The sequence below is a fragment of the Pelophylax lessonae genome (assembly GCF_965119305.1).
Source record: "Pelophylax lessonae genome assembly, chromosome: 2".
NCBI lineage: Eukaryota > Metazoa > Chordata > Amphibia > Anura > Ranidae > Pelophylax > Pelophylax lessonae.
The window spans coordinates 750,520,973-750,548,406 of NC_138769.1; the positions used below are offsets into that span (position 1 = coordinate 750,520,973).

Here is a 27,434-nt window from a genome sequence, read left to right on the forward strand (position 1 = left end):
TACATTTTTCAAACATCTTTTTTTTTTCCTTTCTTTAATATTTTATTTTCTTTTTTATTATTATTATTATTTTTTTTTTACATTCTGTCCTCAGAGTAGCTCAGCGCCACCATAATTCAGTATAGATCAGGGATTTTTGTTTTTGATAATCACTGTATAAGCAATCGTTTTAATCTGTCATGAATGGGTTACCCATTCACGTACAGCTTTCTTATGGTTGTGATCTGTGATTGGCTACAGCTAATCACATGGTAGAGGTCGCCAGGTACCATGTGATTGCTGTGAGCCAATCGCAGATCACAACTGTAAGCAAGCTGTTTATGAATGGAAAGCCATTCATGACAGGTTGTTTACATTGTAACAACAATATTTTAGGGTGACTCTTACATGGGTGTGGTCCACTTTTCTCACCAATTAAAAAACCCGTCTTGAGGGTGTGGGCTACAAAAAAAAAAAAAGGAGAAAAAAATATAAATTATTTTGGAAATGCCCTTTATGACACCCGGTGCACTGTGCAACCCTAAATGTCATAATGTTAGAGAGATTACATCTCCTCCATCTATCACCCTGAGATAGTCTCAAAGCCGGCAGGGACCGCCTAGACTTTCAGAACGGCAATTCTATTATCCAGAGTTCTGATTTTCTGGCGATTGAAGACCTTAGCAATCTTCTGTCGGATCGGTTTGGTCTTTATACTATAGATGACCGGGTTGATCACTGGAGGAACTAGAAGGTATACATCTGCCATCAGGATGGGTAAGAGGTGGGAAGAGTTCTTCCCAAACCGATGGACTACCGAGAGCCCAATGAGAGGGATATAGAATAGGAGCACGGCACAAATATGGCAAACACAAGTGCTGAAGGCCTTCAGACGAGCTGAGTTGGCTTTAATGTCCAGAACGGCTTTGAGAATCAGTATATAAGAGATGACGATAAACATGGAGTCCACCCCCTTGGTCATGAGGACGGCCACTAGACCGTAGATGCTGTTGACTGTGGTATCTGCTCCTGCCACCCTGATGACGTCTTGGTGGAGACAATATGAATGGGACAAGAAGTGACTCCTATTGAATGGAAACCGTCTGGTAAGGAATGGAATCGGAAAAACCACACAGAGACCCCGCAAAACAATCCCAAGTCCAATTTTGCCTATGAGTGGATTGGTTAAGATAGCGGAATACCTCAAAGGGTCCCATATGGCGATGAGCCTGTCTACTGCCATGACCACCAGGACTCCAGACTCCATGGCGGCAAATGTATGAAGAAAATACATCTGAGTGAGGCAAGAGTCCAGATTGATCTGGTAATAGTCAAACCAGAAGATGCCGAGGACTGTGGGCAGCGTGGTGAGGGACACCCCAATGTCCGTCATAGCCAACATGGCCAATAATATGTACATTGGCTGGTGGAAGCTGTCTTCTGTCCTAATAATGACCAAGATGGTGAGATTGCCCATTAATGCCACAACATAGAGGAGACAGAGAGGAAAGGCAAGAAAGTTCTGATGATCTTCAAGCTCTGGAATCCCACTCAGGATAAAGATCCTGGAGACATTAGCGGGAGCCGCCATTCACTCTACAGACGTCTGAAATACAGAAACATAATCATAATTAGAAAGGGGGGATGGGTCAGATGTCTTGGATCTGTTTTATTTTCTGTACCTTCCTGCCCTGGGAATACCTGTTCTGTTTCAAGCACTACTTTAAACATTGATGTTCTGCCTTTAGACCTTGGTCCATCCAGCCAGTATGATCACCTGCTGAAAAAGGAACACCCTCCACCGACAGCTTAACTCTCCAATAAGACCCCGCAGTTTAATCCAAATGCAATACAAGGGACTTCACCGGTCAAATCAACGTATAAAGGGACAATGATCTTCTATGAATTGTACCCACTATGAAGGCTGGTACCTTACTGAGGGAACATGAGGAAAAACGGAAGAGTCTAGCTAAGGACTAAACCAACCAACCCCAACATGCAAGGAATCTGGATTGTACCATTTTACAGACTCAAAATTACAAGTTCTAGTTACACCTAATGCCACTAGATGTCAGCACAAACGTATCATACATTACATACTGAGTCCAAAGCCAAGTAATGGAGACATGGTAAGTGTTCCAGAACAATGACCACTCACCCCATTTCCTATACAGAGGTTGCAGGAAGTAAGTGACATGCTGCCCAATCACAGACAATGATAGCCTGATGGAAATGTTGCATCTCCCCCTACTCTAGCCAAAACTAGATTGAGTTAGACTTGTACATGGGGCCATCCAGTGGCAGTGCATCCCACCTGGTGTATTAGTGAACCTTGTGGGATGGGGGAGGGACATGTTCGGCATCTAGCCCCAGTGCAGTCAGCCTATCAAAGTTGAGTTTGTGGCAGGAGGGGGTTGAACCCTGTACAGAGTGGCATCATTGTTTAGGGCCCTGTATGTTCATGGGTGACAGTCTAGAATGCAGGTCTTCTGGATGATGCACTCAAGGCTGGGACAGGGGGTGGGGGGGGGTGGTTGCGAGTAGACAACTGCCCCAGGCACTGTGTTGACAAGGGGTGCTGCTGAGTTGGCCGCTTGTTCCGCTCCTTACTGACAGGGTGAGTGCAGTGTCACTCCTGTCAGAAGGAGCAGTGGCTGATAGTTGCGGCTATAGGGAGAATTCAGCTTTCTCCTCTCTCCAGCCTGCATGGGATGGAAAAGAGCCGGCACTGAGACTCAGAACTGTCCTCAGTTTTAGCTCTGCACTGCTGAGGAAGGAGGGAGGCTCTGTCCTTCCACTCTCCCTCTGTCATATGACTTGTCACATGACTGGAGAAAGGAAGGACTTCTCCTCTCTCCAGTCTGCATGGCATGGAAAAGAACCGGTGTAACGTGAGAATTACCTACCCCGTGAGAAAAACCTACCCTCGTCACTTCCGGACAGGAACAGCTGAGCAGCGCAGCAGTGCGCATGCTCACAGCCCGGGAAACGTAATGTAAGAGCTGAGGAGCAGACTAGTGCGCATGCGCACTAGTATGAAATTGTAACTGTGTTCCGTGAAAAAAACCTAGCGAGCGGCGGTTACATTAAAACATCTCGGGTGCAATACGAGTCATCTCCGCTCCTTTCCCTGTGACTTCTCTCATCTCGGCTAGTAAATATAAAAGCGGCGGCGGGTGTATGAAAAGATAAATCACGGAGGCGAGAGCCGCTTTTATATTTACTAGCCGAGATGAGAGAAGTCACAGGGAAAGGAGTGGAGATGACTCGTATTGCAGCACAGCTGTTTTAATGTAACCGCCGCATTACACACAGTGCCGTGCAACCGGAAGTGACGAGGGTAGGTTTTTCTCACGGGTAGGTAATTCTCACGGAACACCGGCACTGAGACTGAGAACTGTCCTCAGTCTCAGCTCTGCACTGCTGAGGACGGAGGGAGGCTGTGACCTTCCACTCTCCCTCTGTCATATGACTTGTCACATGACCAGAGAAAGGAAGGACTTCTCCTCTCTCCAGCCTGCCTGGGATGGAAAAGAACCGGTGCTGAGACTGAGAACTGTCCTCAGTCTCAGCTCTGCACTGCTGAGGAAGGAGGGAGGCTGTGTCCTTCCACTCTCCCTCTGTCATATGACTTGTCACATGACTGGAGAAAGGAAGGACACGCTGTATATACCAATCTTCTAGTACAAGGAGGAAATGGTGGGGCAACAACTCAGGAGCATGGAGACATCTGATGTAAAGGGGGACTCTACTGCAGACTCCATCTGGTAGTGAGGGGGAGGTGCTGGATGACCTTGTCCAAACATCGGCTGCACTTGTCCCTCCTGGGCACACTAAGCTCTGGGAAGGATGAACTATAGCTAAAACAACCCTGTGTGAGAGTGGCCTAAAAGTCATAGAAGGATAATGTAAGGGATGTCAGGTACCCATAAAAAAAAACACATTTCCGTTTTATGGCATTTCTATTAATTTACCAGTAGATGGCAGCACAAAGCATAAAGTTCAACTGCAAGCAAGGCATGGGAGGAACAAAAAGTTAGATCTTTTGTTCCTGGGGGACAGAATAGCTGTGCTGTGTCCCTCAGAATAAAAAGGTCATCATACCTCACTCATGTCCTTGTAATTGCAGGTAAGAAGGAGTATATTTATGGTTATAAACAGGGCGAAATTAATTTAATTTACATCCCTGTGATCAGCAAAGGCTCCTGTCACTACTGTGTGATAGAATAACATACTGCACAAATGTTAGTGGGTCACACTGTAGCATCACATGACTACAGTGTACCAGGAATGTGGGTATTATAGTGTTATGTGTTTATATCTTATATTAGATTGTATTATGAGACCACTGTAATGCAGAAGGAGTAACAACATATAAGCACATGTTTAATTGGTTATTATTTTCTATGAGGACTTTATTCCTATATATGAGAATGTTGATATTATATATATATATATATATATATATATATATATATATATATGTATAGATATGTAATAGTATGTATGAACAGAATAGCTGTGCTGTGTCCCTCAGAATGAAAAGGTCATCATACCTCACTCATGTCCTTGTAATTGCAGAAACGTTTTCAATAAAAATAATTCTGGTTTCACCCGGTCCGATCCCTTCGCACATTGGAATTATTGACCATACTTTCAGCATATGTGCAACAATAACATGGAAAGATCATCGTGTGTAGATGCCAACTATCCCAGATTTTTCGGGGCGGTCCCAATGATGCTGTGTCCCGGGCAATATCTCAGGATCACAGGATCCTTCTTATCGGAGTTACATTGCACACACCATAACTCCATGAGGTATTCCCTGCAGTGATCAGGGGCTGGGAGTGGGTGGTCCCCACATATTTAGAGGTGGTGTTTCAGTGGGTCGCTCACCTAAGTCAGTGGGGTCCAGGTAGGGCATTCCGGTAAGTTGTTGGGGTCTAAGTGGGCCTCCAGGAATGAAACCAGAGAGCGGGAATGAAACATTGGTAAGTATGAACGTATCATTCCACTGGAAAAGAGGCTCAATGTGGAAGATTGGAAGGTGTCTGAATATCTCTGTTGAGATCCCCCCCCCAACCTTCCATAGAGATCTGGTGAAGGCTGGGGAGGCTGGCAGTTCCCTCTGCCTGTAGCCTATTTCTATTGTTCCTGAAGCCTCCACATGACGTCCTGACCTCCCTACCCTCAGAGGGGGCCACAGAGATGTCAGGGATAAGGAGTCCAAGAAAGTAAGTGGGGGGGGGGGATATTTTTGGCAGTACGAAGTATGATGGCGGCATGCAAAGCGCATCACCCAGAGCCAGTACAAAGTGTGATAACGGCATGCAAAGCGCATCACCCAAAGCCAGTACAAAGTGTGATAACGGCATGCAAAGCGCATCACCCAAAGCCAGTGCACAGTGTGATAACGGCATGCAAAGTGCATCACCCAAAGCCAGTGCACAGTGTGATAACGGCATGCAAAGTGCATCACCCAAAGCCAGTGCACAGTGTGATAACGGCATGCAAAGTGCATCACCCAAAGCCAGTACAAAGTGTGATAATGGCATGCAAAGCGCATCACCCAAAGCCAGTGCACAGTGTGATAACGGCATGCAAAGTGCATCACCCAAAGCCAGTGCACAGTGTGATAACGGCATGCAAAGTGCATCACCCAAAGCCAGTGCACAGTGTGATAACGGCATGCAAAGTGCATCACCCAAAGCCAGTACAAAGTGTGATAACGGCATGCAAAGCGCATCACCCAGAGTCAGTACACAGTGTGATGACGGCATGCAGAGCGCATCACCCAAAGCCAGTGCACAGTGTAAGAACGGCATGCAAAGTGCATCATCCAGAATGCAGTACACAGTGTGATGATGGCATGCAAAGTGCATTACCCAGATGAAAGTACACAGTGCAAAGATGGAATGCAAAGTTCATATTCCGGCTGCAGCACACAGTGTGATGACGGCATGCAAAGCGCATCACCCAAAGCCAGTGCACAGTGTGATAACAGCATGCAAAGCGCATCACCCAGATGACAGTATACAGTGTGATGATGGCAAGCAAAGTGCATTACCCTGGCTGCAGTACCCAGTGTGAGAACAGCATGCAAAGCGCATTACCCAAAGCCAGTACACAGTGTGAGAGCGGCATGCAAAGTGCATTACCCAGATGAAAGTACACAATGCAATGATGAAATGCAAAGTTCATATTCCAGCTGCAGCACACAGTGTGATGACGGCATGCAAAATGCATCATCCAGATGACAGTATACAGTGTGATGACGGCATGCAAAGTGCATTACCCTGGCTGCAGTACACAGTGTGAGAACGGCATGCAAAGTGCATTACCCTGGCTGCAGTACACAGTGATATGACGGCATGCAAAGTGCATTACCCTGGCTGCATTACATAGTGTGAGAACTGCATGAAAAGCGCATCATCAGGATGACAGTTTACAGTGTGATGATGGCATGAAAAGTGCATCACCCAGAGAACTGCATGCAAAGTGCATCATCCAGCAGCCTTACAGATAGGAAATGGTGCTGATATGGGGACACACAACCCGAGCACTGCCCCATACAGATCACACCTCACAGCCCTGAGAAGGTTTTATTTAGGACAATGCAGTAAAGTGTGACACTCATGTGACAGTATAAAATCAGTAAAATCCCAAAGAATCAGAACTTGGGAACAATTATTGTATTTCTTTGTCAGGCCAAAAGGTGGCAATAAAGATCTGTAAAATCTCCAATCTGGGGGGAGGGGGGGACTCTGTATGGAGGGGATCGTCAGCTTTATCTAGTGGCCACAATGTATCATTTCCCTCTCTTATGGAGAGATTTGAGACCCATTAGACCCTGAATCTCTCCTCTGCCCTCAAAAGCATCGGATCAGTCTGAGACCGGTGTGATCAGTCTGAGACCGGTGTGATCAGTCTGAGATCGGTGTGATCAGTCTGAGACCGGTGTGATCAGTCTGAGACCGGTGTGATCAGTCTGAGACCGGTGTGATCAGTCTGAGATCGGTGTGATCAGTCTGAGATCGGTGTGATCAGTCTGAGACCGGTGTGATCAGTCTGAGACCGGTGTGATCAGTCTGAGATTGGTGTGATCAGTCTGAGACCGGTGTGATCAGTCTGAGATTGGTGTGATCAGTCTGAGACCGGTGTGATCAGTCTGAGACCGGTGTGATCAGTCTGAGACCGGTGTGATCAGTCTGAGACCGGTGTGATCAGTCTGAGATTGGTGTGATCAGTCTGAGACCGGTGTGATCAGTCTGAGACCAGTGTGATCAGTCTGAGACCGGTGTGATCAGTCTGAGATCGGTGTGATCAGTCTGAGACCGGTGTGATCAGTCTGAGACCGGTGTGATCAGTCTGAGATCGGTGTGATCAGTCTGAGACCGGTGTGATCAGTCTGAGACCGGTGTGATCAGTCTGAGATCGGTGTGATCAGTCTGAGACCGGTGTGATCAGTCTGAGATTGGTGTGATCAGTCTGAGACTGGTGTGATCCGATTTGGGTTCAAGCAACAAACAAACCCAAACAAAGTGACAAAATCCTTGATGCTTCCTTTCATATATCATGGGGGGCATGGAGGACATACCTTCCTCCTAGGGTTGTCACCTCATCCCTTTACACATATAATTACATGGGTTCTGGGGCTGATAAGGTGCTAATTAAACACACTTGGATTCCCTTGCCGCACCCTGTGGAAGGGATTGGGTGGCTGTAGAGCTGCACTGATCACTTCTACATGAAACTCCATCACCGGCTGGGATTTGTGGCCCCTGCCAGCTGCATGGATCACCCCAGTACAGCCACTTCAACCAGCAGACATACAGGGAGGTCCTAAGAGGCCGAAATACCAAATCCATCTGGTGAAATATTCTGAAGGTGATTTTCTCCTAGGATGACAAGTCAGGGAATGTTACATTTACCCCATGAGGGGCAACAGATAGAAGCTGACATTTCACACCGATTACAGACATTACCGGGAATATCAGTGACTATTGCACAGTAAGTGTTATAAATCCTCCCCACATTCTTCCCGGGGTATTTATCGTACATCACACCCGCCCTGGCATATCCTCTTACCCGTCTCTCCATCCTGCGCTGTGTGGATCTGACTGACTCCTCTACAGGGGACCGGCCGGCTTTATAATCAGCACAACGAGTGGAAAATCCGAGAGGAGAATTCACCAATGCTGCAGGGGCCGTGTGTACTCAGAGGGGCCCAGGTGCTTAGAGAGGGCCCCATGTGGTCAGAGGAGCCCCATGTGCTTAGAGAGGGCCCCATGTGCTTAGAGGGACGTGCTCAGAGGGGCCCAGGTGCTTAGAGGAGCCCCATGTGCTCAGAGGGTCCTCGTGTGCTCATTGGGGCCCCATTTGCTTAGAGGAGCCCCATGTGGTCAGAGGAGCATGCTCGGAGGGGCCCCATGTGTTCAGAAGGACCCCATCTGCTCAGAGGAGCCCCATCTGCTCAGAAGGACAAGCTGTAATTAGAGTTTAACCACTTGAAGACTTTTTCTGCCACTTTTTGTTCACATCTAACAATATTTCTTTAGTTAGAAAAATTACTTAGAACCCCCCAAACATAATATATATATTTTTAAAGCAGAGGCCCTAGAGAATAAATTGGTGGGTGTTGCCATTTTTTACGTCACACAGTAATTGCACAGTGGTTTTTTAAACACATTTTTGGGGGAAAAAATACACTTGAATGCAAAAAAAAAAAAAAAATAAAAAGAAACCACAATACATAACCCATTTTTTTGTAGGATATAAAAGATGATGTCACTCCAAGTACAGAGATACCTAACGTGTCACACTGTAAAATTGAGCACACCGTGTGACGGTGACAAATTACGTCACTTTTACTATTCATCCACTTCAAAGCCTTCACAGCTCACCACTGTAGAAGTACAGAGGAGCTCTGCTGATAGAATTATTGGTCTGATGTTCGTGGTGATATTTCACTAGAAAAAGTTTGGCCTGAACACCCGAATTGGCAGGATGTTTGGTGGGTGTTCGCCTCGCCTCGCCTCGCCAAAAGCCCTGCAATGCACTGAGTGCTGCACAATGCATTCTGAGCCCTGATTGGACAGGCTTTGCCCAATCAGGACACAGTGAATAGCTGGTGGTTATGGAGCGGGGATGGGAAGCCGACGGCGGCATCCAAAACAACCAATGAATCATCGTCAGTGGGCTTCCCTGCTGACAGCTGAAAAAAAAAAAAAACATTGCTGGCAATCAGGACCGGTGCTAGACAATTTTGCGCCCCAGGCAATACCACCCACTTGCACCCCCCCCCAAAAAAAAACTGTACACATTGCCCCCCTTCCTGCACATAATGACACCCCCCTTCCTGTACACACTGCCCCCCATCCTTCACACACTCCCCCTCTTTAACTCTACACCCCCTTCCTATACACACTGCCCCCCTTTATCCCTACACCCCCTTCCTGTACACACTGCCCCCCATCCTTCACACACTCCCCCTCTTTAACTCTACACCCCCTTCCTATACACACTGCCCCCCTTTATCCCTACACCCCCTTCCTGTACACACTGCCCCCCCATCCTTCACACACTCCCCCCTTTAACTCTACACCCCCTCCCTATACACACTGCTCCCATTTATCCCTACACCCCACCTTCTGTACACACTGCCCCCAATCCTTCACTCACACCCCCCCTTTAACTATACACCCCTTTCCTATACACACTGCTCCCATTTATCCCTACACACCCCCTTTTGTACACACTGCCCCCCATCCTTCACACACTCCCCCCTTTAACTCTACACCCCCTTCCTATACACACTGCTCCCATTTATCTCTACACCCCCCTTCTGTACACACTGCCCCCCATCCTTCACACACTCCCCCCCTTAACACTACATCCCATTCCTGCACGCACTGCCCCCCTTTAACTCTACACCCCCTTCCTATACACAATGCTCCCATTTATCCCTACACCCCCCTTCTGTACACACTGCCCCCCATCCTTCACACACTCCCCCCCCTTAACACTACATCCCCTTCCTATACACACTGCTCCCATTTATCCCTACACATCCCCCCCTTCTGTACACACTGCCCCTCATCCTTCACACACTCCCCCCTTTAACTCTACACCCCCTTCCTATACACACTGCTCCCATTTATCTCTACACCCCCCTTCTGTACACACTGCCCCCCATCCTTCACACACTCCCCCCCTTAACACTACATCCCATTCCTGCACGCACTGCCCCCCTTTAACTCTACACCCCCTTCCTATACACAATGCTCCCATTTATCCCTACACCCCCCTTCTGTACACACTGCCCCCCATCCTTCACACACTCCCCCCCCTTAACACTACATCCCCTTCCTATACACACTGCTCCCATTTATCCCTACACATCCCCCCCTTCTGTACACACTGCCCCTCATCCTTCACACACTCCCCCTCTTTAACTATACACCCCCTTCCTAAACACACTGCTCCCATTTATCCCTACACCCCCCCTTCTGTACACACTGCCCCCCATCCTTCACACACTCCTCCCCCCTTTAAATCTACACCCCCTTCCTATACACACTGCTCCCATTTATCTCTACACCCCCCTTCTGTACACACTGCCCCCCATCCTTCACACACTCATCCCCCCCTTTAACTCTACACCCCCTTTCTATACACACTGCTCCCATTTATCTCTACACCCCCCTTCTGTACATACTGCCCCCCATCCTTCACACACTCCCCCCTTTAACGCTACACCCCTTCCTGCATGCACTGCCCCCCTTTAACTCTACACCCCCTTCCTATACACACTGCTCCCGTTAACCCTACACCCCCTTCCTATACACACTGCCCCCCATCCTTCACACACCCCCCCCTTTAACACTACGCCCCCCTTCCTGCATGCACTGCCCTCCATCCTTCACTCATACTCCTCCCCTTAACACCACGCCCCCTTCCTATACACACTGCCCTTATTTAACCCCCCTTCCTTTGCACACTGCACCCCATCCTTCACTCACACCCCCCCTTTAACACTACGCCCCCCTTCCTACATGCACTGCCCTCCTTTAATGCTACACCCCCCTTCTTTTACACACTGCCCCCATTTAAACCTACACCCCCTTCCTCTTCCTGTAAACACTGCCCCCCCCCCCCCCGTCTACAGGTGACATCCACCAGCGATGAGGAAGTGACAGGAGAGGAATGTGGCAAAAAAAAACAAAATGGCATGGGGTCCCCCCCCAGTCCATACCATGCCCATCGGGTCTGGTATTGATTAGAAAAATTAGTAAAAAAAAAAAAATATTTAGAAAAATTTAGAAAAAAAATTAGAAAACAAAGAGATGTGGGGTCCCCCCCAAAATTCATACCAGACCCTTATCTGAGCATGCAGCCTGGCAGGTCAGGAAAGAAGGGGGTACAAGTGAGCACCACCTCCCTCCTGAACCACATCAGGCCACATGCTCCAAACATGGGGGAGTGGGTGCTCTGGGCCGGGGGGGGGGGGGGAGACTCTGCCCCAAAACCACCTCAAAGCACCTAGTCCACATGGTCCATATCAGGCAAAAATTTTAAAATAAAATGGCGTGGGGCCATACCCGACCCTTATCCGAGCACCCACCCTGGCATGATGCCCCCAACGTGGGGGGGTGGATGCTTTGGAGCGGGTGGGGGCTCTGCCCCACAACTATGTTGATGAGGACAAGGGCCTGGGCGGTGGTTGTGGGGGTCTGCAGGCAAGGGTCAGAACATTTTCCCTGTTCGGGAGTTCTACCGAGAACTGAACTGAGGGGTGTTCGGCCCATCTCTATACATATATGTGTGAGACGAGGGCTGCCTGTGTGCATGCAGGACTGACCCATGTCTTTCCCTTTGTGTGCTCCCATATTTAGTTTTTTGCTGTTGCTTTACATTTTTTTTCATCACTTTTTTTGCTGTTACAATGAATATAAACATTCCTTGTGAAAGCAAGTCCTCGGCCAGCTCTGTGGTAAGCCAGTGCCGCCGGTGGATCGGATCTCTGGCTCTCCAATGTCTGGGGAGAAACCAGGGAGATGCCAACGGGTGGTGGAGGGGGGGGGGGGGGATTTTTTACACATTATGATTGCTTTTTACTTCATTGGTAAAAGCAACCATTTTTTCTGAATGAAACTGATTCATTCTGTGTATATTGTTGTGATAAGCTTTGATTGGCCACAGCTAATCACATGGTAAATATGGGTTGTGATTGGCCCTGTTTGTACCATTTGATCACTGTGACCAATCACAGCTATCAACACAATTGTATTTAATGGACGTCATGAAAGAAAACCATCCATTGTTGACATTTGCCATGTTATCTGTTGTGATTGGTCGAAGAAATCACATGGTAAATATGGGCTGTGATTGGCCCTGTCTGTACCATGTGATCACTGTGATCGATCACAGATGGCAACACAATTGTATATAATGGATGGCATGAAAGGAAGCCATGAATTGTTTACAACTGTCATGTTATCTGCTGTGATTGGCCAAAGCTAATCACATGTTAAAAATGGGCTGTGATTGTCCCTGTCTGTACCATGTGATCACTGTGACCAATCACAGCTAGCTACACAATTGTATACAATGGACGGCATGTTGGGAAGCCATCCATTGTGTACAAAAGTTGTGTTATCTGCTGTGATTGGTCACAACAATCACATGGTAAATATGAGCTGTGATTGGCCCTTTCTGTACCATGTGATCACTGTGACCAATCACAGCTAGCTACACAATTGTATACAATGGATGGCATAAAAGGAAGCCATCCATTTTTTACAACCGTAATGTTATCTGCTGTGATTGGTCACAGAAATCCCATGCTAAATATGAGCTGTGATTGGCCCTGTCTGTATCATGTGATTACTGTGACCAATCACAGCTAGCAACACAATTGTATACAATGGATGGCATGAAAGGAAGCCATCCATTGTTTACAACTGTAATGTTATCTGCTGTGATTGGTCACAGTGATCACATGATACTGGCAGTGGGCCAGTAAAGTGATCAGTCACCGGCTGTGTCTGATGGATACAGCTGGTCACAGATTGCAGCACTGCGCAGCCCCACGGTCACTCAGGCGTTGCCTTCTAAGAGGAAATCCTATGACATCCACTCAGAAGGACGAAGAGCCCGCCCAGCCATTAATCTGGTATAGGCCGGACAGGACGGGGTTTAAAAAAACAATTAATCAAAACCTCCATGCAGTCCAGAGATGTGAGGAGGTTTTAATTGACAGAAAATAACATTTCCCTCCCGACTTTATTTAAACAAAAAAAAGACAAATTGGCAGATTGACCCCAGAGGTCCCCCAAAATTCATAGCAGACCTCTAAAAGTCTGGTATGGAAAACCTTCAGAGGTCCCTTTATAAACCTTCCCCGGCACAGTCCTCGGAGTTCTCCATTTCTCATCTCCGTCTTTGTCAGATCTGAAATGACTTCAAATAAAATTCCGTGTTTATTTATAGCAGACAGAAAATATTTCCCTCAGATCTGAGAGACGTCGCTGCCAAAGTTTGATCGTTCTTCAAAGTGTTACCAGGAGATCAAACTGAAAATTCTGCTTCAACTTTCATTCTGATGAATTTCTGAACATTCCCGGGAATTCTCCACCGATTCCAAGCCATACTCAGACTTTTACCCCCCTTTAAATGTCTTTAAATATTAAAGAATAGAGTTATGAAGGATTGTGTGCTGGAGATACGTGCTGGGTACTCGGCTTCCTTCTCAGGGGTGCGGATCCTTATTCCTCTCTGCTCTCACCCCTATCGCCATGCTGTATTTTGGCCTAGGCTGACAAGGCCCAGGCCTAGGGCGGCACTTTGCAGGGGGGCATCAAAATAGCCACCCCGCCTCCATCTGAGACTTTATTAGCTCTCCAACCCCCCTCTCCCTCTGTTTCCCGCCTCCTCTCCCTCTCTCTCCCACCCCCTCTTCCTCTCTATCCAACCACCCCTCCCTCTCTCTCTCTCCCACCACCCTCCTCTCTCTCTCTCCCACCACCCCCTCTCTCTCTCTATTCCCTCTCTCTCTCTCCCACCCCTGCTCTCTCACCCCACTCCCTCTCTCTCACCCCCGCCCTCTCTCTCACCCCCTCTCCCTCTCCCTCTCTCACCCTCCTTTCTCTCCCATCTCATCCTCTCTCTTCCACCCACCCCTCTCTCTCTCTTTCTCACCCCCCTCTCTCTCTCACCCCCCCTCTCTCTCTCTCTTTCATCCCCCCTCTCTCACCCCCCTCCCTCTCTCTCACCCCCTCTACCTCTCCCTCTCTCACCCTCTTCTCTCTCTCATCCCCTCCTCTCTCCTTCTCTCATCCCTTCCTCTCTCTCTTCCCCCCCTCTCTTTCTCTCTCTTCCACCCACCCCACTCTCTCTCTTTCTCATCCCCTCTCTCTCTCTTTCTCTCTCTCTCTTTCTCTCACCCCTCTCTCTCTCTCATCCTCTCTCTCATCCCCCTCCTCTCGCTCCTCCATCTCTCTCATCCTACCTCTCTGTCTCTTCCCCCCTCTCTCTCATCCCCCTCTCCTTCTCTCATCCCTCTCTCTCTCTCACCCCCCTCTCTCTCATCCCCCCTCTCTCTCATCCCTCTCTCTCTCTCTCATCCCCCCTCTCTCTCTCATCCCCTCTCTCTCTCATCCCCTCTCTCTCAACACACCCCCCTCTCTCTCTCTCTCTATTGCTATCTCCCAACACCCTCTCTCTCTATCTCCAACACCCTCTCTCTCTATCTCCAACACCCTCTCTCTCTATCTCCCAACATTCTCTCTCTCTCTCTCTATCCCTCTCTCTCACCCCCCTCTCTTTCTATCACCCCCTCTCTCTCATCCCTCTCTCTCTCTCTCTCACCCCCCCTCTCTCTCATCCCCTCTCTCTCTCATCCCCTCTCTCTCAACACACCCCCCTCTCTCTCTCTCTATTGCTATCTCCCAACACCCTCTCTCTCTATCTCCAACACCCTCTCTCTCTATCTCCCAACATTCTCTCTCTCTCTCTCTATCCCTCTCTCTCACCCCCCTCTCTTTCTCTCACCCCCTCTCTCTCATCCCTCTCTCTCTCTCTCACCCCCCTCTCTCTCATCCCCCTCTCTCTCTCACCCCCCTCTCTCAACACCCCCCCTCTCTCTCTCTCTCTTGCTGTCTCCCAACACCCTCTCTTTCTGTAATGCAAGTTGAGGTTCACAGACCTGAGGATTACAAAGGCGTTGCTTCAAGTCACGTAAAAGTCTTGTGGCAAATTCACGCGACTTTCAGGCCGTAAAAAAGTAAAAGGGGGCTGAAGTGTATATTGATTGGTGTGCATTAACATTATGGAGGCTACAAATTATGGTATTTATACAGATTTTTTTTTATACTAGTAATGGTGGTGATCAGAAACTTATAGTGGGACTGCAATAGTGAGGCAGGCAATCTGACACTAACTGCCCCTGGGGGGGGGGGGCTGTCTAACTGCCACTGAAATCACCAGTGACACAGTGATGAGTAATAATACTATGCACTGTCACTGTACTAATAACACCGGCTGGGAAGGGGGGGTAACATCTAGGGGCAATCACAGGGTTAGCTGTGTGCCTTACAATGAGTAATGTGTGTATTATGTGCAGATTATTACTGATAATAATCTCTTTGTTTCCTCTCCCTGCATAGAGATCATTCCCTCTGTACAGAACTCTGTGCTGACTGTGAACACAGAGCTCTGGGCTCTGATTGGACACAGCTGATCAGCAGGTCCCAGCCATGACCATGGAGGTCACTAGCCAGAACCTCCTGACAGACTCACAGTGGGAGAGTGTGCCAGGAAGAGGCCTGAGCAATGTTTATAAACAATGTTACTTTGTATCTCTCTCATCTGATCAATGTTTATAAACAATGTTACTTTGTATCTCTCTATTTCCTGTCTGATCAATGTTTATAAACAATGTTACTTTGTATCTCTCTATTTCCTGTCTGATCAATGTTTATAAACAATGTTACTTTGTATCTCTCTATCTCCTGTCTGATCAATGTTTATAAACAATGTTACTTTGTATCTCTCGTCTGATCAATGTTTATAAACAATGTTACTTTGTATCTCTCTATCTCCCGTCTGATCAATGTTTATAAACAATGTTACTTTGTATCTCTCTCTATCTCCCGTCTGATCAATGTTTATAAACAATGTTACTTTGTATATTTCTATCTCCCGTCTGATCAATGTTTATAAACAATGTTACTCTGTATCTATCTCCTGTCTGATCAATGTTTATAAACAATGTTAATTTGTATCTCTCTATCTCCCATCTGATCAATGTTTATAAACAATGTTACTTTGTATCTCTCGATCGCTGTCTAATCAATGTTTATAAACAATGTTACTTTGTATCTCCCTATCTCCTGTCTGATCAATGTTTATAAACAATGTTACTTTGTATCTCTCTCTCTCCTGTCTGAGCAATGTTTATAAACAATGTTACTTTGTATCTCTCTATCTTCTGTCTGATCAATGTTTATAAACAATGTTACTTTGTATCTCTCTATCTCCTGTCTGAGCAATGTTTATAAACAATGTTACTTTGTATCTCTCTATCTCCTGTCTGATCAATGTTTATAAACAATGTTACTTTGTATCTCTCTATCTCCTGTCTGATCAATGTTTATAAACAATGTTACTTTGTATCTCTCTATCTCCTGTCTGAGCAATGTTTATAAACAATGTTACTTTGTATCTCTCTATCTCCTGTCTGAGCAATGTTTATAAACAATGTTACTTTGTATCTCTCTATCTCCTGTCTGATCAATGTTTATAAACAATGTTACTTTGTATCTCTATGTTTATGAACAATGTGATCTTTGTTCATGCTTTCAGTCCCGTTCTGGGTGCACATTGGGGGGGGGGGGGGATTATTTTCTATGGGAGAAGTGTTAGTAAAGTATTCAGCCTCAGCCAACATTCATGTATTTTCTGTGTTTGGAGATAGTAGGCGATGCCGTCCCAGCTCCTCGGTGATATATGTTCTCAGTGACCATCTGGTTTCTGTAAGATGAGAGGATTTCTCCCGCTCTTCCTGGCATTCATCCCAACACATCTGAGCGGGAGAGCGATGAGGAGAGGACAGAGAATTCTAGGAACACGGCGAGGAATACCGAGATACCGGCAGGGGGTGAAGATGACTCATCTAAGGTGGGGGAGGGGGGGGGGCCTCAATGTTACACATTAAAAACATAAAACCCCCAAATTAGGTGTTCTGCTCATAGCCGGGCCTTTCACAGAAATCCCCTTTATACAATCACTACAGAGGGGTGACCGGCCCCTCAATACATCACTACAGAGGGGTGACAGGCCCCTCAATACATCACTACAGAGGTGTGACCGGCCCCTCAATACATCCCTACAGAGGGGTGACCGGCCCCTCAATACATCACTACAGAGGTGTGACCGGCCCCTCAATACATCACTACAGAGGGGTGACCGGCCCCTCAATACATCCCTACAGAGGTGTGACTGAGCCCTCAATACATCACTATAGAGGGGTGACCGGCCCCTCAATACATCACTATAGAGGGGTGACCGGCCCCTCAATACATCACTACAGAGGGGTGACCGCCCCCTCAATACATTACTACAGAGGGGTGAACGGCCCCTCCATAAATCACTACAGAGGTGTGACCGGCCCCTCAATACATCCCTACAGAGGGGTGACCGGCCCCTCAATACATCACTACAGAGGTGTGACCGGCCCCTCAATACATCCCTACAGAGGTGTGACTGAGCCCTCAATACATCACTATAGAGGGGTGACCGGCCCTCAATACATCACTACAGAGGTGTGACCGGCCCCTCAATACATCCCTACAGAGGGGTGACCGGCCCCTCAATACATCACTACAGAGGTGTGACCGGCCCCTCAATACATCCCTACAGAGGTGTGACTGAGCCCTCAATACATCACTATAGAGGGGTGACCGGCCCTCAATACATCACTATAGAGGGGTGACCGGCCCCTCAATACATCACTACAGAAGGGCGAACGGCCCCTCAATACATCACTACAGAGGTGTGACCGGCCCCTCAATACATCACTACAGAGGTGTGACCGGCCCCTCAATACATCACTACAGAGGGGTGACCGGCCCCTCATTACATCCCTACAGAGGTGTGACCGGCCCCTCAATACATCACTACAGAGGGGTGACGGCCCCTCAATACATCACTACAGAGGTGTGACCGGCCCCTCAATACATCCCTACAGAGGGGTGACCGGCCCCTCAATACATCACTACAGAGAGGTGTGACCGGCCCCTCAATACATCACTATAGAGGGGTGAATGGGCCCTCAATACATCACTACAGAGGTGTGACCGACCCCTCAATACATCACTATAGAGGGGTGAATGGGCCCTCAATACATCACTACAGAGGTGTGACCGGCCCCTCAATACATCACTACAGAGGGGTGACCGGCCCCTCAATACATCACTACAGAGGTGTGACCGGCCCCTCAATACATCACTACAGAGGTGTGACCGGCCCCTCAATACATCACTATGGAGGTGTAGTCTATGTGGGAAGATCTATCGACGTGTTGACGTCACTGTGACAGGCGAGTATAATGTACTAGACGGCCAGCTGTGCTGTTTTCACGCACCACTGTTACTGCAATCTTTTTTATTAGCGATTAAAGTTTGAATCTTTTTACACTATGGTGAGTTTTTTGTTGCTGATATGGGGAGTGTCACTTCATGAGATGTTCTGAAGTCGGACCATTTGCCGTCCGGTTTCAAGGGAGATCTATTCATTATCGGTATTCCCTCTGGAGACACAAGGCCCTGGCTGGGTTAAGCCACAAGCGCTGTTGACCTTGGTATGAGGTCTAAATTATCTGGTAAGCAGGCGTTCCTGCTTTGGTGGAGGATATCAGATTTTGGGTTGTGGAAGGTGTTACCTTGTAGAAGATCTATCCGGAATATCGTGTTTGGACACTATTCTTGTTAAATATTTGTGCACTGGTGTCAGATCACTGGTGTGGAAGGACTCTTTTTCTATCTTTCTTTTTGTTTTCAATATTGTTCATTGAGCAACGTAGGAGAGAGACTTCCTTGGAGATGCATTGCATTTAATGGTCTAGATGGTGCCTAAGGTTACCAGAAGGAGGAATATCTTCAAGCTCTTGGAAGCAAGAAGAAATAACACTATCCCAACCTTCAAACTGGTATGGGCTCCCTGGGTCCACTTAGATACCCCTCTATACCATGTATATTGAGATTCCAATTTAGAAGTTTACGCAGGTGTCAGGGCCGAGGTCTGAACCCACAACCTCTGCTGTATCCAACAGTAGCTCTTCTAGCTGAACCACCTGAGATGCTGGACAGGTCCCTGTCTGATCTCTTAGAGCAATCTTGCCTTGTCACTTGTTTCTGGTGAGCTCTTTGCTCCTCACAGGAACTTCCCATTTAAGCCACACCTTTGCATTTCCTGTTTGCCAGATTATTGTGCTCTCTCCAGCAAATATCTTGCTCCTTTCCTGTACGTGAAGTTGTTCTTATCTCCACTACCACTCGTTACCGATCTTTGGCTTGTTACTTAACTACACTTCCACTTAAACCCAAACTGCAACCACCTGCAACCGATCTTTGTCTTTTTCCCCAACTACGCTTCTGCTTGATCCCAATCTGCAACCAATCATTACTGATCTTTGGCTTGTTCCTCAACCATGCTTCCACTTGATCACAACCTGCAACCACTCATTACCCATCTTTAGCTAGTTCCTTGACTACACTGCTGCTTGATCCCAACCTGCAACTACTTGTCACTGATCCTTGGCTTTTTCCTCAACTACGCTTCTGCTTGGTTCCAACCTGCAACCACTTGTTACAGATTTTTGACTTGTTCCTTAACTATGCTTCTGTTTGATCCCAACCTGTGACCACTTGTTACTGATCTTAGGTTTCTTCCTCGACTATGCTTCTACTTGATCCCAACCTGCAAACACCTGTTACCAATCTTTGGCTTGTTCCTCGACTGCTCTTCTGCTTGATCCCAACCTGCAACCACTTGCTACCAACCTTTGGTTTGTATATTGACTACACTTCCACTTGATCCCAACCTGCGACCACTCGTCACCGATCTTTGGTTTATTCCTCAGCCATAATTCCGCTTGATCCCAACCTGCAACCCCTCGTTACCTATCTTTAGCTTGTTCCTTGACTGATCTTCTGCTTGATCCCAACCTGCTGCAACCACTCATTACCTATGTTTAGCTTGTTCCTTGATTGCTCTTCTGCTTGATCCCAACCTGAAACCCCTTGCTACCGACCTTTGGTTTGTTTACTGACTACACTTTCACTTGATCCCATCCTGCAACCTCTTGTCACTAACCTTTGGCTTGTATCTCAGCTATACTTCCGCTTGATCCCAACCTGCAACTCCTCGTTACCTATCTTTGGCTTGTTCCTTGACTGCTCTTCTGCTTGATCCCAACCTGCAACCACTTGCTACCGACCTTTAGTTTGTTTACTGACTAAACTTCCACTTGATCCCAACCTGCAACCACTCGTCACCGACCTTTGGCTTGTCGCTTAGCTATACTTCCGCTTGATCCGAACCCCTTATTACCTATCTTTGGCTTGTTCCTCGACTGCTCTTCTACTTGATCTCTACCTGCAACCACTTGCTACCAACCTTTGGTTTGTTTACTGACTACACTTCCACTTGATCCCAACCTGCAACCACTCATCACCGATCTTTGGCTTGTAGCTCAGCTTTACTTCCGCTTGATCCCAACCTGCAACCCCTCGTTACTTATCTTTGGCTTGTTCCTTGACTGCTCTTCTGCTTGATCTCTACCTGCAACCACTTTCTACCAACCTTTGGTTTGTTTACTGACTGCACTTACACTTGATCCCAACCTGCAACCACTCATCACTGATCTTTGGCTTGTATCTCAGCTATACTTCCGCTTGATCCTAACCTGCAACCCTTCACTACCTATCTTTGGCTTGTTCCTTGACTGCTCTTCTACTTGATCCCAACCTGCAACCCCTCGTTACTTATCTTTGGCTTGTTCCTTGACTGCTCTTCTGCTTGATCTCAACCTGCAACCCCTCGTTACTTATCTTTGGCTTGTTCCTTGACTGCTCTTCTACTTGATCCCAACCTGCAAACACCTGTTACCAATCTTTGGCTTGTTCCTCGGCTGCTCTTCTGCTTGATCCCAACCTGCAACCACTTTCTACCAACCTTTGGTTTGTTTACTGACTGCATTTCCACTTGATCCCAACCTGCAACCACTCATCACTGATCTTTGGCTTGTATCTCAGCTATACTTCCGCTTGATCCTAACCTGCAACCCTTCACTACCTATCTTTGGCTTGTTCCTTGACTGCTCTTCTACTTGATCCCAACCTGCAACCCCTCGTTACTTATCTTTGGCTTGTTCCTTGACTGCTCTTCTGCATGATCTCAACCTGCAACCCCTTGTTACTTATCTTTGGCTTGTTCCTTGACTGCTCTTCTACTTGATCCCAAACTGCAAACACCTGTTACCAATCTTTGGCTTGTTCCTCGACTTCTCTTCTGCTTGATCCCAACCTGCAACCACTTTCTACCAACCTTTGGTTTGTTTACTGACTGCATTTCCACTTGATCCCAACCTGCAACCACTCATCACTGATCTTTGGCTTGTATCTCAGCTATACTTCCGCTTGATCCTAACCTGCAACACCTCACTACCTATCTTTGGCTTGTTCCTTGACTGCTCTTCTGCTTGATCCCAACCTGCAATCACTCGTTACCTATCTTTGGCTTCTTTCTTGACTGCTCTTCTGCTTGATCCCAACCTGCAATCACTCGTTACCTATCTTTGGCTTCTTTCTTGACTGCTCTTCTGCTTGATCCCAACCTGCAATCATTTGCTGCTAATCTATGGTTTGTTTACTGACTACACTTCTGCTCAATCCCAACCTGCTAAATCTGCTACTGGACCCCGGCTTGTTCACCTCCTGCTATGGGGATCCTAAGGAACCGTGACTTGGTACTAACATGCAGCAAAAAACATCTCCACTATCAGGAGCTCTGGTGAATACCAGTCAGTACTTAGACCAGGCACCTCAGATAAGCCCGTGTTATCCACCAGGGTGACCTGCTTGCATACCTATCCTGCAAGTCAGTGGGGGCATCTCTACTGCTATAGCTACTGGTCTCTGAGCTTGACCCTTGACCATGACACCGGGCTAACTCTTGGGCTCTCTCCCATTCCTTTACTACCCATCCCCCTTCTGGTGACATCAGGAGCCACAGTTGACATCCACTACATCATGAAAGTTGACAACCATTGCATTATATAAAAATGGGATAATAATTACATATTTTTATTAAAAAAAATATTTACCAGTCCCATATAATTTAACAATTATTAGGCCTTTATTTAATGACTTCATACATAATACTCTGATTTAAGTCAAAAGTAAGAAAATAAATTTGAAATAAACATGAAATAAAGTTTTAAAATTTTGTATGACTTTTTTTTTTTTTTAACACACTGTGACCAGAGCAATATGATTTTTACCATAGTAACATTGTACTACTTTGAGTACTTTGAGGAAGTGATCAAATTTTTATTTTTTTGTATTATTATTTTTTTTATGATTTTTTTTTTAAACACACTGTGGCCAGAGCAATATAATTGTTACCATAGTAACATTGTACTACTTTGAGGAAGTGATCAGGATTTTTAAAATATTTTTTTACGATTTTTATTTTTTTAAACATGCTGTGACCAGAACAATATAATTTTTACCATTGTAACATTGTACTACTTTGAGTACTTTGAGGAAGTGATCAAACTTTTTTTTTTGTATTATTATTTTTTTTACGATTTTTTTTTTTTTTAAACACACTGTGACCAGAGCAATATGATTGTTACCATAGTAACATTGTACTACTTTGAGGAAGTGATCAGGTTTTTTTAAATATTTTTTTACGATTTTTTTTTTTTTTTTTTTTAAACACGCTGTGACCAGAACAATATAATTTTTACCATGGTAACATTGTACTACTTTGAGTACTTTGAGGAAGTGAACGGAATTTTTTATTTTTTTGTATTATTATTTTTTTATGATTTTGGTTTTTTTTTAAAACACACTGTAGCCAGAGCAATATGTTTTTTACCATAGAAACATTGTACTACTATGAAGAAGTGATCGGGATTCTTTTTTTTTATTATTATTTTTTTTTTTTTTTTAACACACTGTGACCAGAGCAATATGATTTTTACCATAGTAACATTGTACTACTTTGAGTACTTTGAGGAAGTGAGCAGAATTTTTTTTTTTTTGTATTATTATTTTTTTTATTATTATTATTATTTTTTTTTTACACACTGTCACCAGAGCAATATAATTGTTACCATAGTAACATTGTACTACTCTGAGGAAGTGATCTGGATTTTTTTTAACACATTATGATTGCTTATAGCAGTGAATTTCATTTTACTAAATACAATTGATCCATTTAGTGTGTTTTGTTGTGATTAGCTGTGATTGGCCCTGTCTGTACCATGTGATCACTGTGACCAATCACAGCTAACAACACAATTGTAACAAGGAATGGCATGAATCGAATTGATTGATTCATTGTTACAATTGTCATGTGATCTGCTGTGATTGGTCACATACAGTATGATGTCCACCTCAATGAAAGTCCCAATTGCGAGAGGCTGGGTGGGAACTGGTTGAACATCATGTGAGCACCGATATCCAAAGAGGAAGGACCCTGGCCCCGATCCCCCAGGGTGAAGGCATCTGACAGGGACTGGAGGTACTCATGGTCCACCGAGCCGAAACCACGTGGTCCCCATTCTTCGGGAAGCCTGCTGGATCAAGGCCTATCTAATTTATACTAGGCGTGGGTTAAAAAAAAAAATGCATGAATAAAGCTGTTTTTTTTAAATGCATGAATAAAACTGTTAAAAAATAAAAACATAAAATGCTTGAATAAAACCAGAGTTTACAATTAAAAAAAAACAAACAAAAAAAAGGCTTAAAAAAATGTTTTTTTTTCTTCAAATATGCTTGGATAAAACAGTTTTTTTTTAATGCTTGAATAAAACTGTTAAAAAAAAAAAAAAAAAAACATAAAATGCTTGAATACAACTGGGGTTAAGAAAAGGCTTAAAATTAATGAGGTTTAAAAAAATGCTTGAATAAAACTGTTAAAAAATAAAAACATAAAATGCTTGAATAAAACCAGAGTTTACAATTAAAAAAAAAACAAACCAAAAAAAAAAAAAAGGCTTGACTAAAATTGGAGTTTAAAGAAAAAAAAAAAAACATAAAATGCTTAAAAAAAATGTTTTTTTTTTTTTCCAAATAAAAAAACAATTTGCTTGAATAAAAATGGGTTAAAAAAATGCTTGCCTAAAACTGGGTTTTAAAAAAAACAAATGCTTGTATAAAATTTGTTTTTTTTAAAAAAAATGCTTGAATAAAACAGGTTTTTTTTTTTTTTTTTAATGCTTGAATAAAACTGTTAAAAAAAAAACATAAAATGCTTGAATAAAACTGGGGTTAAAAAAAGGCTTAAAATGAATGAGGTTTAAAAAAATGCTTGAATAAAACTGTTAAAAAATAAAAACATAAAATGCTTGAATAAAACCAGAGTTTACAATAAAAAAAAACAAAACAAAAAAAAAAAAGCTTGACTAAAATTGGAGTTTAAAAAAAAATTAAAATGCTTAAAAAAATGTTTTTTTTTTCCAAATAAAAAAAAGATTTGCTTGAATAAAAATGGGTTAAAAAAATGCTTGCCTAAAACTGGGTTTTAAAAAAAACAAATGCTTGTATAAAATTGGAGATTTTTTTTTTAAAAAAGCTTGAATAAAACAGTTTTTTTTTTAATGCTTGAATAAAACTGTTAAAAAAAATGCTTGAATAAAACTAGGGTTTAAAAAACAAAACACAGTTTTTGAAAAAAACAAATAAACAAAAAACAAAAAAAACAAAATGCTTGAATAAAATTAGGGTTAAAAACAAAAACAAAAACATAAAATGCCTAAATAAAGCTGAGTTTTTTTCAAATAATAAAACAAAAAATGCTTTATTAAGAACAGATACTGCGCTTGATTTTAGCCAATAGGCTGAGAAGGTTCTCTCCCGTTAAGGATGCCTTGGTCCTCATTGGAGAGTCTGAAGTAAGGCCTCACGGATTTGTTTGCTCTTGGCGCTGTAGATGATGGGGTTAAGCATGGATGGAAGAAACAAATACGCATTGGCCATGAGGCTCAGAAATAATGGTGAGACCTCTTTTCCGAACCTATGTACCACGGACAGCGCCACCATGGGGGCATAGAACAGAAACACAGCACAGAGGTGGGACACGCAGGTGTTAAATAACTTATAACGGTCCATTTTGGTGACGTGAAGGACGGCTCGGACTATCAGAATGTAAGACAAGACAATAAGGACGACATCCAGTGTAACCGTGCAAAGGATAACCGCAAGACCATACATGATGTTGAAGGCATTGGTTCCATGACAAGCCAACTTCATAACGTCCTGGTGCAAGCAGTACGAATGGGATAGGGCATTACCCTTGCAGTAGGGCAGAAATTTCAGGCTGGACACTGGTGGGATATGGAGAAGGGTTCCCCGGAGGGCAGAGACAAGACCAATCTTGGCCACGGCAGAGCCGGTAAGAATGGACGTGTATCTTAAAGGATGACAAATGGCGACGTATCGATCAAAGGCCATGGCCACCAGGAGTGAAGACTCAGCGATGGAGAGGGAATGGATGAAGAACATTTGTAGGAGGCACAGTTGAGATTTGATGACCTCGTAGTCAAACAGGAAAACAGCTAGGACTGAAGGACTGGTGACCAGGGTGAAGAGAAGGTCAGTGACGGCCAGCATGGAGAGAAGGAAGAACATGGGTTGGTGGAGTTTGTAATCTTTGATGATCACAAGAAGGATTAGACCGTTCCCAATGACGGATGTGAAGAACATGAAGCAGAATGGAAGTGAGATCCAGCCGTAGAGTGACTCCAGCCCCGGCATGCCAGTCAGGAGGAACGTGGCCGGGATTTGGCTCTTGTTTGGCAACATCATGAAAATCTGTCGGGAAAGAAATGGTGATAATTATGGAGACGAACCCAATCACCCAACCACCAACATCTCCTAGCAGTCCTCTCTAAAGGCCTTATATTCTACCGAAACACCAAACTGGATCCTTTAACCGCTTTCCATCCCTACATTTACTGCAGGCCTGAAGCCTGGTACCCCGGACCCGGGCAACATCGGCCAAATCAATATAAAACTGACTGACATTCGACCCGTGTGAATGGCAGCCGGTCCAACAGCAGACGGCTGTTTGGCCGGCTTCTGTCAGACAAGCATGCTGGAAAACCAGGCTGAGAGCACTTACCGGAGTGGCTGAGAGCGCTGAGGGGAGTGCTTCGGTGGTGGGACCCATCCCCGTGTCAGAACACATAAGAATGGTGGGGGAGATCGCTGTACTAACGTCAGATTGTTAGTACAGCGGCTCTGACCAGAGCTGTGGGTGTACCAGGCTTAAGCATCCTACTGATAGATCATTCAGAACCTGCGCACTGGTGGGTACCCCGGGGGGCATGCAGAGGTGCTAACCCATGACCACTGTGTCCATGGGGGGAGGAGTATCATGTGATCTCTAGGAATAGTCACATGGATATCACATGGAAGCCATTCATGACAGCTTGCTTACTATTGTGATCCTGTGTCAGGACTTCAGCCCCTGGGACCTCTCAGCACCGAGAGATCTTCTTAGGATCCTTGTTCTGTCAGAAGACACTTCAGACCTGAGAAGAAGCCTACAAAGAACTTCCATGGGCACTGGGACAGTACCGTTACTATAACCATCCAGCCGTCGGGGGAGATCCTGGCTGCCACAGTGCAGGCGATCGCTGCACAGGAGACCGAACTACTCTGATGACAGTATATAATAATAAAATAAAAATGTAGTAAAAAAAAGAATAAAATATACATTTATATATATCTATATATATACAGTATCTGACAAAAGTAAGTACACCCCTCACATTCTTTCTTTTCATGTGACAACACTGAAGAAATGAGACTTTGCTACAATGTAAAGTAGTGAGTGTACAGCTTGTATAACAGTGTAAATTTACTGTCCCCTCAAAATAACTCAACACACAGCCATTAATGTCTAAACCGCTGGCAACAAAAGTCAGTACACCCCTACCCCTAATTCCTTTGAAAATGTTATGTGTAATGAAACGCGTTAGGATTGTCAAGAGTGCCAAATTATATTGAATGCTTCTTACCATCTGACCCATTGTAAGTGCATTACTTTCTTTGCTTTAATAAACCATTTAAACGGTATCACGCTAGGGTGTCTTTTCGATTTATCCCACGTACACCTTTCTGAGTGGGGATTTCCAGATATCCATATGTGTACCATCCTTG

At 45.2% G+C, this 27,434-nt stretch overlaps 1 protein-coding gene across 1 annotated transcript; it reads right to left on the reverse strand.

Annotated features, from left to right (window-relative positions):
- Positions 1-598: 598 nt before the first annotated feature.
- On the reverse strand, positions 599-26,072 carry LOC309547885 (olfactory receptor 51D1-like; the record flags this gene model as incomplete). Its single annotated transcript, XM_082247887.1, has 2 exons — positions 599-1,572; positions 25,175-26,072. 2 exons carry the CDS (start codon positions 26,070-26,072, stop codon positions 599-601), a joined length of 1,872 nt encoding a protein of 623 aa, XP_082104013.1.
- Positions 26,073-27,434: the final 1,362 nt, after the last annotated feature.